General features: G+C 47.9%; 1 protein-coding gene across 2 annotated transcripts in view; it reads left to right on the forward strand.

Moving 5' to 3' along the window:
* The window catches only part of AHCYL1 (adenosylhomocysteinase like 1), a 37,174-nt gene extending 24,787 nt beyond the window's left edge, over positions 1-12,387 (forward strand). Inside the window, exons 7-17 of one of the 2 annotated variants that reach the window (XM_067531887.1) lie at positions 1,013-1,119; positions 1,617-1,733; positions 1,977-2,040; positions 3,501-3,589; positions 4,108-4,178; positions 5,063-5,157; positions 5,355-5,453; positions 6,250-6,318; positions 7,618-7,696; positions 9,532-9,652; positions 10,046-12,387. In XM_067531887.1, coding sequence (XP_067387988.1) covers positions 1,013-1,119; positions 1,617-1,733; positions 1,977-2,040; positions 3,501-3,589; positions 4,108-4,178; positions 5,063-5,157; positions 5,355-5,453; positions 6,250-6,318; positions 7,618-7,696; positions 9,532-9,652; positions 10,046-10,052 — 918 coding nt within the window. In that variant the 3' untranslated portion in view covers positions 10,053-12,387. Of the gene's footprint in view, positions 1-1,012; positions 1,120-1,616; positions 1,734-1,976; positions 2,041-3,500; positions 3,590-4,107; positions 4,179-5,062; positions 5,158-5,354; positions 5,454-6,249; positions 6,319-7,617; positions 7,697-9,531; positions 9,657-10,045 lie in introns of those variants that run through there. The other variant, XM_067531888.1, reaches the window with a different exon arrangement.
* Positions 12,388-17,007: the final 4,620 nt, after the last annotated feature.

Raw genomic sequence — 17,007 nt, forward strand, 5'->3', positions numbered from 1 at the left:
CCACACAGAGTATTCCACTGCCTGCTCCTCGTCCCCCCAGAGCACTACTTTGGTTTCCAAGAGCTCTTGCTAATGGAAAATAGATTAGATTACCTTGTGGTTTTCACTGGCTATCCAGTCGTCCTCCTGTACGTCCAGTCCCTCAGCGTATCTGTGGAGCGTTTTTCTCCCTCTCTGTTGAATGGGGCTGAATGCTGGTCAGGAAGGGGAGTTCCCAGTGGTGGTGTGCTTCTCATGCTGTGTTTTAGAGTCTGTGACTAGATAGCCAAGGTGAACTGGCTGTGCGGAGGAGAGGAGATTTGCAGGGTGTGTGACTCTGGGCAGACGTCTCGAGAGGCCTATAGATATACAATATATTGGAGCGTGAGCCAATCCCTAATAGTCTGGTTTAACTCAGTGACTGGAGTACGAACCAGTCCTTGTGTTCCCAGCTCAGCAGTACGTCCTGGTGGACCCTTGTTTGTGGGTCCTATAAAACTCACATGCAGTTCATGGGATCTGCTTCCAGACTGGTATCTATCTGTCTTCCTCCTTCACCTAGGACATGGGTCATTTAGCAAAGCTGTGTCTAAGCCACTCCCCTGGGACAGTTCACTTTTGAGTTGGGCACAGATTTCTTGGCTCCCATGTGAGCATGTGCAATATTTAGATACTAGTAATGCCTCTCAGGCCAAAGATGGGAAGTGGTATACAAGCAACCCTCCCAGTTCCCCTGTGAGGTTAGGTCAGTAGATGTCCCCATATTATAGAGAGGAAACTGAGTCACATTACGTGCCCAGAGCCACACAACGAGTCTAACAGCTGGGAGTAGATCCCAGAACTCCTGGGTTCTCCCAGAGCTGTAGCCAAACTGCACCGATGTGGCAAGGAAGCCAAATACACTAGCTCAGTGCCAGCAGAAATCCTCCAATCACCTCCTGTTTTAATGGGGCTTTTCTGTAGTTGACGGAGACACGGCTTGCTGGCAGTAGAAGGACTGAATGTCCTTTGCTTTTCTCTGCGTATTCTCTAGATCCTGGATGATGGTGGAGATCTGACTCACTGGGTTTATAAGAAATACCCCAATGTTTTTAAGAAGATCCGTGGCATTGTAGAGGAGAGCGTGACTGGTGTGCACAGGTAATGGCATGAATCTAGCCCCTTTCACTGCTCTCTGGTTCGCAGCAGGCAGCTGTTGCTGTTTCTGTTCTCCATGGTAGCTAGAAGAAACTAGCAGTCAGTGTACTTTTCCTGGTCATGAGAAGTAAGGCCTTCAGATTTCCCTGACTCTTACTGTTTACACATGTGCTATGATTGCTTTCAAGAAGAACATAAAGGGCTCTAGGCTCCGAGTATCTAGGTGCACGCTTTCGCTCCACAGTCACTTCCTCTGCCGTATACATTTGGCCTTCGATTGCATCTGTCCTGGGAGCCTGAGCAGCTTGTGGATCTACATGTTCTGTGGCAGTCTGCAACCTGGGCAGCCAGCTCCCCATCACTAGAGCTAGGCTAGTTGGTTACAGTGGTCCCATCTTTCTCTGGGGCATGATGTTAATTTTGATCACGTTTGCTTTGCAGTGTGCAGATCTCTAGTGCGTCTAATGGAACAGTTTCTAAAGGGTCCTTTCTCCCTGCAGGCTGTACCAGCTGTCCAAGGCTGGGAAACTGTGTGTCCCAGCCATGAATGTCAATGACTCTGTCACAAAACAGAAGTTCGATAACCTGTACTGTTGCAGAGAGTCCATCTTGGACGGGTGAGTTTGATCCTTCAGGATGTCCCTGAAAGCTGGAGGCCATTCCCTTCCTTTCAATCATGCCGATAGGTTTGTCTATCTCTGGCTTCTGTGGAGTTTAAATCAGACTGTCCTGCCCTAGTTGAATGTTGCAGTGTCTGGTCACATGACGGCTCACTTTGGAGTGTCAGCCCATGCAGACTGCTCTGTCTGGAACACTCTGAGACTGACTAATCCCAACACAGCTTTGCTTCTATCCTGTAGCCTGAAGAGGACCACAGATGTGATGTTCGGAGGGAAGCAAGTGGTGGTGTGTGGCTATGGTGAGGTGAGTTCCCGATATGAACATGAGGTAGCATCACTTTGATTCAGCATCTTTCTCGGATGTACAGTGAAGACCCATCCTTTTCCCAGTGTTCATTATCTGTCTTTGACTAGCAACAACCTCTTATCTTTGCTAATACTAGGAGCATTAGGAAGAGTTCAGACATAATAGAAGGAAATAGGGAAAACTATCTGGAGAGAGACACTATGTGAGTGCATGGCTGACTGTTGATCCTGGAGGGAATTGTTTTCAGATCATTGGAAAATGGACGCCCACTCTGTCTTATGCAGGAAAACCTTGCTAGAAGCTGCTGAGACTTTATATGCAAAGACTATTTCCCAGCTTGCTTGGAGATTTGTCTGAATTGCTGTTTTTCAACACAGTTGTTGCTGGTAACACTCTGAATTGCCATACCACGGCAAGAACACAATGTCGGGGAAATAGTGACTGGATTGGTGTTGAATGGAAGTCTGAACTGACTGCACCCAGCACTGCTCTGTCCTTGGCTTTGTAAAGCAGGACTGTTCTAAAATGATTCTCTTGAGTGGTTTGAAACTCCCTTGTGTTTACAGAACTCCTGGATTTATGTTTATGGGGTGAGGGTTGTGCATCTTGCTTGTAAATCCTTCTGGAAGAGACAACACAAAGCAGGGATCTGACATCGTGCGCCGTTGGCATGCTATCTGTATGTGTGTTTACCTTGCAAGCTGTGTAGTTGAGGCCCTGGTGCTAGCAGTAAATGCTCTTCTACCCAGGAATATGTGCACTGATTTGTTTATACACCAAAGGAGCCCAAATTTTGCCCAGCCAGGGACTCAAGGGTTGCATGTAATTTGCCTGCCTGCAACATTGCATGCTGGGATCTGTGGTCCCTCAGGGCTCCTTTGTCATATTAAATATGAGATGCTGGAAGCTGAACTGTGGAAAATATGGGGCCATACTTACTACTCCATCTCGGTGCTAAATAAACAAATGGAGTCTGTTACAAAGCTATAAACACACCCATGTTCTCGTCTTTAAAAAGGCACAATTGGAAGTTAATCCAGGGCCAGGTCTGCATTTATTTATTTGAAAAGAAAAAGTTAGCTGTGATCTCTCATCTCTGTGGCTTCAATGGCTATTTTGATAGCTTAGTATATTCATCTTGGAACCCCAGTACCTGCTGGATGTCATGCCAAGGCTATGAATGCCAGCAGGTGGTCTTGGAATGATCCTTCTAGGAGGGAAGATCTGGACCGTGAGGGGACCAAGTGCCTGTTGCCATGCATATAAAGCTGATACAGCAGGTTCCTGCTCCTGGGCCTGGCTTTGAACTTGACCCTTCGCACAGGCAGGTGTCTGTGATTAGAATCTGGCTCATAGCACTGCCACCTGTGTAAACAAACAGGTGCATGCTCTTTTGTGCAGCTCCTCAATGGGGACCTACTGGTTGCTGTGTCTGGAGGCTCTTCATTGCATTGCAGGTTGGAAAGGGATGTTGCGCAGCTCTGAAAGCCCTTGGAGCCATTGTCAACATCACAGAGATTGACCCCATCTGTGCTCTCCAAGCCTGGTAAGTGATGAAGTGTTAAATGCTGCTGAGTGAGCACCTTTTCCTTTGCTGTCTGGTCTTGGAGCTTCATCAGAGGGCTGACTTGAAGTCAGTCTGCTCAAGAAGATCCTTTCTCCACCTGGTCTCATGAGAAAGTAAACATCTCTCGAGGACCTTCCATCACTTGAGCTCCAGGATACTTGGCCCAGGACAGCCAATGGGATTTAGAGACCTAGATGCCTTAAATGAATGGCATGAGACTCCATAACCCTCTCAATGCCATGATGGGTGCAGAGTCCTTGGTCTCTCTCACTATCCATGGCATTCACAACCATGAGCTTCACACAGGCTCCTTTGCACATTGTCCATTTTGCATTTATTGTGCTCAGGGTGTTGGGTGGGAATCCTGCTACTCTGATCAGAGTAAATTCAGCTATTCTGTTTCATTCCGCCCTGGCTTCATCTCTCCCGGTTGTGCTGTGCAGGCTGGCAGAGGTGCTATGGTCCATCTTCTCACTCTGCCCTTTTCCTTTTGCCAGCATGGACGGCTTCCGGGTGGTGAAACTCAATGAAGTTATCCGCCAGGTGGACGTGGTCATCACCTGCACAGGTACAGAGATTTGTGGGGGGGAAGTTGGAGGCCGATGCTTGCTTCAAACTCTGTGGAACCATTCCTGGGCCCATGTACTCAGAACAGGAATCTCTGTAGGACTTCCCTGCTCCACGCAAGTCAGAAAGCAGGTGATGGGTTCCAGTGACAGTGCATGGAGGGTGTAGTGATTCCTGTGCTTAGACACCTCAGTCAACATATTGCACGTGCAACGTGGGGACTAGAACTTGTGACCTTTGGCTTCCGAAACTTGTGCCCTCTATGTGAGCTCTAGAGGAGCAGCTCTGCTAGTTTAGCCTGTGGCGGGAGCTGATCATACGTTAGCGGTTAGCGTAGGTAGAGCAGCAGTGAGCAGACAAGGGGAAGAAATCGGAGGGCAGGGTGAGGGAAAATCAAACCCGTTGCTGTGTTGGTGTCAAAATGTGAACTCCATCTGCTGTCCTCAGTGGGCCCAGTTGAGTCAAGGGGACTCCCCCGACCCCAGGAAGGGTGAAATTGTGTCTTATGGGGTACACTTTTTTCTCGCCGATTTGGGTTCATTGCTGCCTGGGTGACCTCACCCTCCACAGCCACCAGTGGGAGCTCATCTTGGGTGAGAGGCACTAGGAACTGATCTCAATACCACGGCTGGCTCATGTGCAGAGACCGTGCCCGTGGCCCTGGGATCAACAGAAAGCATAACCCCTCCATTGCCACATGCTCCAACCAGCCTTGCCCTACTACCTGCAGGCCGAGTGCACCAGCCAGTGTTGTTCTGGCAGAGATTGAGAGCCTTGCGCCAGGCTTTGGGTAGAAATCTTCAGCGCCAGCCATAAAGAGAGGGGTCGGGAGGCGCAAGTTACAGTTGTTTGGGCTCATATTAGCTTCCCCCTCTTTCTCTGTAGGAAATAAGAACGTGGTGACCAGGGAGCACTTGGACCGAATGAAGAACAGCTGCATTGTGTGTAACATGGGCCATTCCAACACTGAGATCGATGTGGTGGGTCTCTGCTACATACCTGCCCCCATCAACTTTTCCACCAATGAACCACTGGCTCACTGTTAACCATAGACCAGCCACTGCCTGCCTGCTCCTGACAGTCCCTTACCCCATGCTCCTGGGTTACCTCCTTCCCATTGGGAACCGCTTGCCTTGAATCACAGGTGAATGAATCCTGCTTGTTTCTGTCTTCACAGACCAGTCTCCGTACTCCAGAGCTGACCTGGGAGCGCGTCCGCTCCCAGGTGGACCATGTAATCTGGCCGGATGGCAAGCGGGTGGTCCTGCTGGCTGAGGTATGTCCTGGAAGTCAGGCCAGAGATGCTGCAGCAGAGCATCTGCCAAAGCACTGCATTGTAGGGGATCCTGTGTCTGTTCTTCGAGTGTCCGCATCTCAAGAGATGATCGTGTGGGGTCTGGTTTGAGATTGGGATGTAGCTCAACACAAAGACTATAGAGTAACTACAGAGTAACTTGTGTGGATGGGAATGTCTTTGAGCCTGGGGCAACTCTGCAGTCACAGGACTTTCTTGGTTTGATTTTTCCCAAAGGGGTGTAGGGATACCTGTCATACACACTGGTCTCTCTGCACCGCACCGTTACCAGCTGGCTTGCTCTTGCCCATCCACGCTAGCCAGACCCAATCTCTGTCTTGATTTGGGAAGGACTCAATGGCTACAGACCACGGCGTTTCTCCTCCCTTTCTAGCTGATCACTCCCGCCTCCCTGGGTGCACAGCACAGGCCTTGCAATTGGTGTGACTCTGTCCCTCTTTTGTCAGGACCTCACAGCTTCTCTGTCCTTTAGCTTAGGATTTGGGTGGGCAGTTGGGGCCTCCAGGAGAGCAGGACACTGCACCTTCTCAAATAGCTGGGCTGAGAGCATGAGTGAGACTAGATATGGAGCGTAGATCCCTGGCTGTGGGCAGTAATGAGGCTGGGCTTTTTGGCTCCATGAACTGGTAACCCGACTAAATGGGTGAATCTGAAGCATTGGAGGTGACAAAATTCACCCCATTTTCATAACTCTAGGCTGCCGCCAGTGTAATGAGTTCAGTGTTCTCAGCATGTCTTCATCCTACTGTCGTTTTAGGGTCGTCTTCTCAATCTGAGCTGTTCAACTGTTCCCACCTTTGTTCTGTCTATCACAGCCACCACTCAGGTATGTGATTGGAATCATTTAATCCCATGACTCATCAACACCTGCCTGCCTTGCCAAATGCTGTATTTAGAGTGGAGATTAGTGCTTCAGGGCCTCGAGTCCTCTTGGGGTTATACATAATCACTGAGCAATCGGAGACGCTTTCTGCAACGTACAAAATTTCAACCATTTGAGTTTGCATCTTAAGTGGTTAGAGGATTTTTTTTTGAACTTTTCTTTGGCTAAAATACATTTTCAAATCTGTTTCGGCTCTGGAGTTAAAATGATTTAAATCATCCTCGGTAACAGTATGACCTCGGATGGACACCCATAACCCCCGCCTATTGCGTTTCTTGACATGTGGCTGTCTCTATAAACAGAATTATAAATAAATCCAGCTCTGCTCTGCAGATTTTGTCCAGCACTAACTATGTGCTCAGCTCTTTGCCATATACAAAATCAAGGCAGTCCCTGCCCCGATCTAAGAGAAACTCAGGAAATGCAATACATTGGAAAAACCAGAAATGGCAGAGGGTTAAATTTGTTTTAGATTAAACTCTCTACCTCAATGGGCATTGTAGAAGGGAGTTTTAGGGGGATTGTTACAGACCAGTAGCTGCACTCTGTCCCTTGATGCTGAGATCTTTTCATGCCGATTGGAACATGTACAATGCCAGCATTTTGGGCCAGCTGCTGTAAATTGGTGGAGCTTCAGTGACTTCAAGGGAGCTTATGCCAGCTCTTGAGTTGGCCCTTTCTCTTTAGAAGGGGCACTGTCAGGTTAAAATGAATGTCTATGGAAAAGTAATTTCCTCGCCTGTTACTGACAGCCTGAGAGTTTTACAAAAGATAATTATATCTCATTTACTTTTCCACCATGTCTGATGGCTGTATTTTTATCTAACGTTCAGCTGAGACACTGAAAACTTGCTGGTCAGTTTCTACAGCACCAGGGATCCTGCAGTATTTGAATCACATAGCAAGGAGGGGATGTTATCTTCAAAATGGAAATATTCATCAATGATGGTTTTGTAAAAGGTTTTTATAAAAGCTAGACCTGGGACCCACTGTCGTGCATTGTTTATGGGCTGTTCTGATGGCATGGAGGCATACAAGTATCCCAACAGCCAGACACGTGTCCTGGTATGGCTTAAGAACATATGACTAGCCGTACTGGGTCAGAGCAATGGTCCATCTAGCCCAGTATCCTGTCTTCCGACAGTGGCCAATGCCAGGTGCTCTCTGGTCAGCTCTTCTCCGGCCTGATGCTGTTGGTGAGCTCTGCACTGGTGACCGACTTACCCTTTCTGATATCTGCAGGCTCTCGCTCTGATTGAGCTCTACAATGCTCCTGAGGGACGTTACAAGCAAGACGTGTATCTGCTGCCTAAAAAGATGGGTGAGTAGAGGACGCTACTTGAGTCTTCAACCAATAGGGCTGTGCGGGATCTGATCAGAACCCAGCAAAGCTGTTAGAGAAGCCACAATCTCACCAGACTCTGGAGAGAGTTCTGGTCCACCTTTTCCTCCTCCTGTCAGGAGCAATTTATGCAAGCTAATGGTGCATGATTGCTCAGGGATTGCAGGAGGCTGGAAGGTTGGGGTGATGCGTATGCACTGTCAGTGAGTTGGCCATTTTGACTAACCATCTGGATTGGACCTGTTGCCATTCACTCTCGAACCTTCTCTTCACACCCCAAGAGCCAATGAAAACTTGTCCTACCTAGCAGTGCCTTAAGCTACAGCTTCCTCCCCGTCTGATCTCTAACAAAACAGAAGCATCTGTTTGCTCTTCCGACTGAGTTGAAGAATCAACAAGATGCTTTTAAGTATTGAGGCTGAGACTGTCAGCAGCGAATTGTAGGGGAGTCCGAGGTCAGGCTGCTTTCATGTCCTCTCACGGTGGTCAAGGAAGTGAGTGAGCTGCTCTGGACAAGCAGAATGATTTATGACTACAGTTCTCCCCTGAACTTTGTTTCCATGTGAAGCCAGTTTGAAGGCATTTGATCAACACTAACCATGTTAACACAAACCCAGGAGAACGCTCTGTTTAAAAACAATTCTTTCTCCAGAGCCTCTCTGCAATTCCCACTTGTGGGATTGGTGTCCTAAAGCATTGACACCAGGGGGTGTCACTCCCACAAGTGGGAATTGCACAGAGGCTCTGGAAGAATTGGGACTATTGAAGAAACATTTTCCAGTAAGTGACCTTTCTTGGCACACTTGAGGCTTGGCTAAATACATAATTTCCCCAGTGGCCTGTAACTGTCCTGATCAGTCATTGATATACCCACTTATTCCTCTAATGCATGTTAACTCTTCAACAGCTTTTCAGAGCTGTTAGTTTATTGTATCACTTAAAGGGTCTGCTGTGCTGGAACACATCATTGATCAGTGACCAATGCTGCCCCTTTCAGAGGAAGGCATAAAACTCCGATAATTGTAGCACCACTCCATAGAGCAGTTTTTTTCTGACCTTATGCCAATGATGCTTCTGCCCTGAAAGATGAGGATCGAGAGCCCTTGTAATTTTCAGAGCTCATTCTGCTTGTCTGTTTATATCCCTCTCTCCTGCCCCACAATCTATCATGGCTAGATAATAAGCCCCGCAGGCAGGGATTGTCTGCTACTCTGTTTGTACAGTGCCTGACACACTGGACAAGTACTAACATAATGAACATGATTAATAATAATATAGCTGGAGATGCTTTCCATATGAAATGTGCAATCCTTTTTTCGATCCAAGCCTACGCCATTTACCCCATTGCATTAATATTAGGTATTCTTTACAGGTGGGATGAAGGTTGGTCCAAGTTAATGTTGAAGAGCCTGAAAAGTTAGATTCTAAAATGGCTTGTGCTCTAGACACAATCACTCGAATATGCTATTTTTTCCTGGGTTTGTTACACTGGGAATCACTGAACAAATTATTAAAATCTGTGCCATTTTCTCCTACCCTAAGACCTGCCCTGCTAAAATGTACCTTGGCCTTAAATTTGATCCAACCTCTCAACTCCTCAGCATTAGATTTTATATTGGCCTTATCCTGAAGTCTAATCCTGTCTATTCTCTATGGTTTTATATCTTGCCCATCACTGTAATCTGAGTGCCTTCCAATCACGCATTAAGTGACGTGACTTAACATCCATCATATGCCTTGGTACTGTTGAATGTGTTCATGTGTGCAGGGTCATCAAACTCAATTGCCTATAGTTTCGTTTCTACTCTTCCCAGACGAATATGTTGCCAGTTTGCACCTGCCTTCATTTGATGCCCATCTGACAGAACTAACAGATGATCAAGCAAAATACCTGGGACTCAACAAAAACGGGCCTTTCAAACCCAACTATTACAGGTAACGTGTGTGAGAGAAGGGGATAAAGAATCCATCCCCTCGTGTCTTCTGATGCCTCTCTTCCAGTGGTAGCGGCATGAATTGTTCCTCTTTATTGTAGTGGCATGCGAGTGTGTAATCTTGCTTCTTGTATGGGCAGGGTAATGGCATCTAGGTGTTTGGGACATGGACCAGCTGTCTGGTTAGCTAGTTCTGGGTTGGATGATAGTCACCCAAACTGAGTACAGCTGGTGTTTGGCAGGGTTGGGAAAGAATTGCACTGGAGGGGGACAAGTACTTCCAGACACATGGAGGCTGACAGCTGCTCTCTGAAAGTGCCAGATGTCCCCCTGATGGTCTGCTTTCTAGTATGGTATCTGTTGCCTGACTCTGGTCTCTTTCATTGTGTTTCAGATACTGATGGACCATAACACTGAAGGACCAGACCACACAAGACAACTTTAGAGAAATTATTTTTAAAGATCATTTTATTTTGTTTTACTCTTTCTTTTTTTTAAAAAACTTTTTCTTTTATCTGTCTGATTTTAATGTCACTTATTTGTTTTACATTTTCACCTGATTGCGTCTCTGCACGTCTGATCTTGGCAGACAACCTGCAATTTGCTTACTGCTTTATGGCTGAAGCCTGCCCATGTGGTTTCAGACTTTCACTAATGGGAAGGGTTTCCTTTCCTGAGTAAGAAGGGCAATTCATTCCCACAGTGGTTTTTTTTTTACCTTTCCAGTGCACCTTTGTCTTAGTTAACACTGAGATACTGTACTGGTTTTTTTCTGTGTGGAATTATCTGCAACGTCTAAATTGCCTTAATGAGCCCAGTTTTTAGCTGCTAGATCAATGCTCCTATCCCTGTGTTGGAGCAGAGTGGCACCTAGTGGCCAGCTAGGGTAAAGGTGTGTGACCCCAGGCCAGGTTTCCTATGTGAAGGTAGTATGGTGCCTGGTTAGGATGAGCCCAGGTGGGTGTTAACTAGTTTATTTCAGGGTGATAATCTGAATTTGAAGGGGATCGCTTACCCAGCAAACTTTTCTTCTCTCCTAGGTTTTAAACTGCACCTTATTTGTGTTCAGACCATTTTTCTTTTCTTTTTTGATTCTAAAACATTTTTAAGGAGAAAGCATTTCCCAGTGGAGACACTGTGGAGCAGTCAGGGGCAGCTGAGCATGCTGCAGTCTCTTCAGCCATGGGGCCAACGTGTGACACCTCCTGTGAACTCCCCTGGGCTTCTGAGCAGAAGCGAGCACAGATTACCTTTTCTGCTCCCGTCCCCTTACTGTGCAGAGTGCAAGGGATGTTCTGATGATGTAGCAACTCTTCCATCAGCTTAGCTGCATCTTCAGGGTCCATTCAGAGCCAATGGCTCTTGGAGGTGGAATCCCTGAACCAGCTGCACTGCTGTCTTCTAAAGGATTCAGTTGCTTTAATCACATCTTACTTCCCCAGCCCATAGATTGGCAGGTTGTCTTATTTTATCTGGTTCACCATGTTATGGTCCCACTGTGGAAGGGCCTGATGCCCAATGGTTTTCAGGCCTGTGTTCCACAAAGGTCACAGCACAAAAATTCCGATTCCAATTCATTGCTTGATGACATGTAAAAGGGAAGGCGTTTCAACTGCAGCAGCTTAAAGGCCCACTCCAGCTAACAAGGGTGTTCCTGCCGAGTGTACGGTGTCAGTCCAACAATTCAAACACCTGCACGAATGTACGGATCCAAAGACAATCGAGATGATACAGTGGGGCTTAGCAAACACACTTGACCCATCCATGTGCACCTTGGCTGCCTAATGTAATGTTGTGGCCATCCTCCCCCAAGTACAGAAGATTCATTCCTAGCACCACCCTCTGAGGAACCTGCCTGTGTTAGTTTATGGTTGACCCTGGCTGCTTTCCCTTTCTGGGAACAAACAGCTCCTTGCTGATGAGAACAGGGACTGGATTAAGATTTCATCCTCCAAAGCCTTGCAGTACCCCCAGTAACTGCCCCTTAATCCTGCAGATTATTCTTCACGGCCTTGCCCTGTTCCTTGATCATTTTCTCTCTTGCCCCCTGATCCTGGGTAGGCTCTTGGTTTCTTATTCACTTACTGCTGCATTGGGCTGCCTCAGACTGCCAGGGCTGGTTCCCAATGACCTTGCCGAGTCTGCCCATGCACCCCACCCACATACATAACGTGAATTTCCAATGTGCAGTTGGGTTTGGAGTGAGGAGCCCAGAGTCCTTTGTGGGCCCTGCTCTCCTTTCCTCTTGCTCAGGGAAGAGGACATGGCCAGGAGCACGGAGAAGCTCCCTCTCAATCATTGCTCCAGTCCAGGGGGTTTGCCACATGCCATGACTCCCGGCTTTTTCTCCCTCTGCACTTCCTGCTCCCGTAGAAGCGCTAGTACCCCAGATCAGGCTTGGATCTCCCACGCCAAGCCACAGTATGTGTACCTCCTTAAATGTTCTCCATCATGACTATCAGGAGGGGCCCCTCTGTTCCATTTGTCTGTCTCCGTGTCAATAGAAATCTTAGCTTAAGGGCTCCATCTCTGTATAAGCCATGTAACAAAAAGGACACAGTGGAACAATTGGTCTTATGCCTAGAGAAGCCTTGATTCTGCCAGAGGGAGCATGTTAGCAGCAATCCGTGTGGGATAGGTTTATTTTGTATAAGAATGATTTTTAATGAATGCAATATTAATCCTTGCAGATGAGCAATAAATAATTAAAGTCTAATTAAAAAATGATTAGAAAAACACATCTCTTGGCTTGTTTCGTTTAAAGCTCTATTATGGTGGCCTTCAGACCAATGAATCAGCTGCTTGTTGGTACCAAAGGCACAGGAACAGAGCTCCCTGTCCACGTAAAATCATGGGCCATTCAAACAAATCTGTGGTGCACCTCACTTAGGAGATGTTAGGTGGTGGTTCCTGACCACCGTAATTTATAACTGGTAATGTTCTTGTAGATGCCAGCTCATCACCCACAGACATAAAAATCTTTCCCGCTGCTGTTGCTAGATTCATGAAAACACTGGGGAACTCTTCTGTGTATGTGGATTAGCACCAGTGAGACAGGATCTGTCACTGGGTTTTGTTATGATCCCACAAGAATTTTTAACATCTTATGTATGGGGCTTATACTATGGCCAGAAAATTAAAACCAGCCTCCCTTTGAGACTGTCATCGCCTTCCCATCCAGGGAATCTGCTGTTTAGCTCAGCCTTTGACCCACTGCCATCTAGTTTAGTATTTAACTTGAGTGTCCCTTTAAGAACTTTCTTAAGATGCCTAAAACCCCATTGCTTTGCAGTTCGGTCACATGGGTGACATTTGAGCTGTCACTTTCTATGAAACCATTGCTAATGAACAATTTCCCTGTGGTCCTTTCCACTCTGCTGCTTTCTGTAGGTGCTGTGTGGATCTGTGAGACACCAAGATGCTAATCAGCCTCTTAGTTTGGTGCTCCCTGAAGACAATGGGTTCAAAACCTCAAAACTTGCTTTCTCCCTCATTTGTTTTAGGTAGAAGGGTTCAAATTCATCTACAAATCTAACCATGTCCCTGGACCTCTTTTTGTCTAAGTGCAGTGTACAGAGGGGCAATGTTCTAGGGAAGAAAAAGTGGGATGGGCGATCTGGGTTGTATTCCTGGCTCTGGTACTTAGTGTGCCTCAGTTTTCCTGCTGCACAGTGGGGGATAACTTTTACCCTCTGTAAAGCATTGAGATCTGTGCATAGAAAGTGTTAACGGGAGCAGACTGTACTGTTCTCAAAGTATGTATCTCCCAATCTCTAATGAGATACTTTACTCCAGAAATCTAAGCTAAGCAGCCCCTCATGAACCTCTGTTGCAGTCACCTCTGCACTGCCAAGCGTTCCCTCTCCTCTGTCTGCTGTGTTCTTGTGAGGTTGTAGGGTATTGAAACTGACAAGAATCCTGTTCTGGTGATTTCAAAGAACAGGAATTTTGTCAATTTCACTATCTTGCCTACTGCCATGTATTTTGATGTGTGGAGACAGTGGGAACCCTGGCGCTCCTATGCATGGAGCTGAGAATTGTAGGGCCCTGCACTAGTCGGGTTTGCTGTTATTTTAATATCTATCTTCCATGATGAGAATAGGGGCATCCTAAAGCAACCTTTTAAAGAGGGCAGGAGGGTTAGGCTTTAAAACGTTAACTTCAGCTATGCATGTGTCCTCTAAAATGCTGTCGAACTAAACCAGGGCTGCTTTTGGATGGAGCACTTCAGGCAACCTCTTAAGGCCCTGCCTGCACCTGAATCTTTTGCTGTTGCAATTGCCTCTCATTACTGGAAGCTGCCTCATGTTCATGTGCAAAGCTGCTTGCTGTGGTGAGTAGCCATTCCTACTCCCACTGCCATGGCTCCAAAGCAGTGCGGTGCAATATAGAGTTCCCATCTCTCAGGACTAAGTCACTGGGTTAATCAGATTCCTGTATAGCCTTTAACCCCTGCCTACCATGTAAGTCACTTCCCCCAGTCGCTAGGGCACTGGAAGGGACTCAGGAGACCTTGGTTTTAATCCCAGCTCTGCCACTGGCCTGCTGGTGATCCTGGGCCAAGTCACTTCCCCTTTCTGTGTCTCAGTTGCCCCATCTGTAAAATGGGACTAATGATACTGATGGGTAGGAGGGAAGTAACTGAGCTATATGAAGGGGCCCAGAGGAACATCCGTACTGAGCCCGGCTCAGGCCCATTGCAGGAGCCTAGAGCGCTCTTCAGCGAGAGGGGCACTTAGTTCAGCTACAGTCCAATAAATTAAATGGAGCTTGTAGAAATGATGGAATAAATAAAGAAACTCCCGTCCGAGTTCCATACCCACCACTCCTCATAGCAGAGTCTCAGGCACCAGAGCCCTATCATCTTACTGCAGGGAGACGGAGGACTTGTGCAGGCTAGTGCCAGTCTAAGTGTAACCCAGGCTAACACAGTGACTTTATACCTCTGCGATGGCTATGTTAGGTTTGAGTGCTACTGGCTCTGAGGTAACAAACCTGCTCCTGGTTCAGTCCCAGCAAGTGCTCCATCCAATAGCAATGGTGCATAAACAGGTAGGGGGAACAAATAAACGTGCCGAGGTGTAAATAGCCATTTGTATCCTATCGACACTGCAGCTGCTCTGGAGACAGGCACTGCGTACTTGGGGGTGATCTGCACGTTTCATCACTATTGAATTTGAACTATAGCAACATCCCTCATGCACAGGCAATGCAGCAGCTGCCGCACAGGGTGCAGAGAGAGGCTGTGGCTGTGAGCTTACTTCAGAATAAGCCTCTGGAAAGCGTGAAAGAATTCTGGACTATGCTACAACTAGCAGAAGTTTCCAGAGGGATGGATGCTTTACCCCTGTGGATCATCAGCTGGGAACCACTGATCTGACCAAAAGCTAATGCTAAGCCACCTTATGGTGTAGGGGGTGTGAAGGGAAGTGAGTGGGTGATGCACCGACTGGTGGGCAGTCTGGTCTTACCGTTGTTGTAATGATTCCTTCCCCAAGGCTCTTAGGAAGCTGTATAGTGAAAAAGCCACCGCCAACCTCACTGGCATGAACAAATGCACCTGATGGCTGGGCAAAGAGAGATGGAGGAAAATCATGGTCGTGTCAGCTTTTTGGAGGGTGATCAAAGGTGTTTAAAAGCTAGGAGGGAAGGGTAGAACTGGGGTCAAGGAAACAAATTCCATCCCCAACTCCATCCTAATTTAAGCTGTGTCTGTGAGGGCTTATCTGCACTCAGCTGCTGGGGGAGGCGGTTGCTGAGGAAGCTAGGGATGTGGAGCCAGCAGGGCCAACTTGGATTCAATCTACCTCCCTTTAGGAAGCCAGTGTAAACATGAGCAGGATGCAGGAGGTTCATGGTTGGTCATGGCAGTTAGCAAAGGGGCTCCTCCAGCCAAATTTCCCTGTTAGGAATCAACAGGGGTGAGAATGCTGCTCCCACTAGGCCACCCAGCCCCTTAATGATGGTGTGGACCCCAAGAAGGGAGGAGTTGAGGCAGCCTCCTCATAGTTACCATGCCCTCCCCTGCTGCCCAGCATCTCTGTGGCTCCGCTCCCTTCCTGTCTCGGCTTTCCAGAAACACAAACTACAGTGTTGTAAGGAATGTGGTGAACATTCCTGCCTCTCCTCCTCCAAGGCCCTTCCTCACTCAGAGGATGGGATTTCCCGCTGTGAGCCAAAAGCTCTTAGTCAGCTCTTCAGTCATCCGGTGGATGGCATGTTGGAAGAGAAGTCCTTTTCCCAGCCACCAGTCGAGCTGTGTGTGTGGTGCGGGGTGGAAGGGCTGGAGCAGCTTTACAGGGGTTGGTTTGTTTGTTTGTTTGGAGTGGTGGGGTGGGAGAAACAGTGACCGCTCAGGCCTGAATTTTTTTTCTCGCTGTGATGTAAATCAGGATTTGTGTGTCATTTAAGGTCAGAAAGGACCTTTAGATTATCTAGTCTGATCTGTCTATTGCAGACTCTCAAAATTTCACCCAGCTACCCAAAGACTTTAGGTCGACCCAAGCATTTCAGTCCACAGGAAACTAAGCTGCATGCCACAGGTGGAGAACAGGAGAGACTGAAGTGCCATTAAGGACACTGCAATGACAGGGGCTTTGGTAGGTGAGAAATGCCCATGTGATCCTAGCAGGTGCTCTGTGCCCCATGATACAGTAGAAGTTGGAAAGCCCCAAGCTCCCTGCCACCCTACTCTGAAGTCGATGGCTTTGATTCTCCCCTCACTTACAGTAGGGTAACTCCAGAATCTTTAGCCAACATCTTCTTGAGAGGACTACTGGTCCCCCAGGTGAAACTACTGTTGTTCTGGGTGGCAGGGGATGGGTGAATGATGCTAGCTGGCTGTAGGACTGAGTAGACAGGTGCCCAAGCCAGAGGCTAAAGGATGTAGTACTCCTATCAGCTAAGGGAGATTTCCCTCTCAGCTAAGGGAATCATTTTGGAGCTGGAGAAGAAAAATGCTGGTCCTGGCTCTGTAATGTTTACCCAGTAACTGACTCCAGGCTGCACCTCCCACAGTTGTTCGTTACAAGGGAAGCAGCTGAAAAGCTAGGACAGGACATGCATGTCCTTCTGCTTGTTGAGACGCGTCTGGCGGGGGTGTGGCGTGGTGCACAGAGGCATGGGGTTGGTGCATCTCTGGTTAGGAAGATCCAGCTGTGTTTGCTCAAATGTGAGGCAAGAGGCCGAGGGCTGAGTGCAGCAGAGCAGGGTTCCCGTGCCCCAAGTGTGCCAGGGGTTGTGGCTGTGGGGGGAGCTGCCTGGGGCCCATTCCCTCTCCCCGGGGGGGCTCCTGCTCTCCCTTGGCCCACAAAGCAGTACTCCCTCCTCGGCCTGGGCCCAGACCCCAGGAGTCCG

Source organism: Emydura macquarii, unplaced genomic scaffold, assembly GCF_026122565.2.
Source record: "Emydura macquarii macquarii isolate MOO-44397 ecotype Brisbane River unplaced genomic scaffold, CSIRO-AGI_Emac_v2 contig_3220, whole genome shotgun sequence".
Taxonomy (NCBI): Eukaryota; Metazoa; Chordata; order Testudines; family Chelidae; genus Emydura; species Emydura macquarii.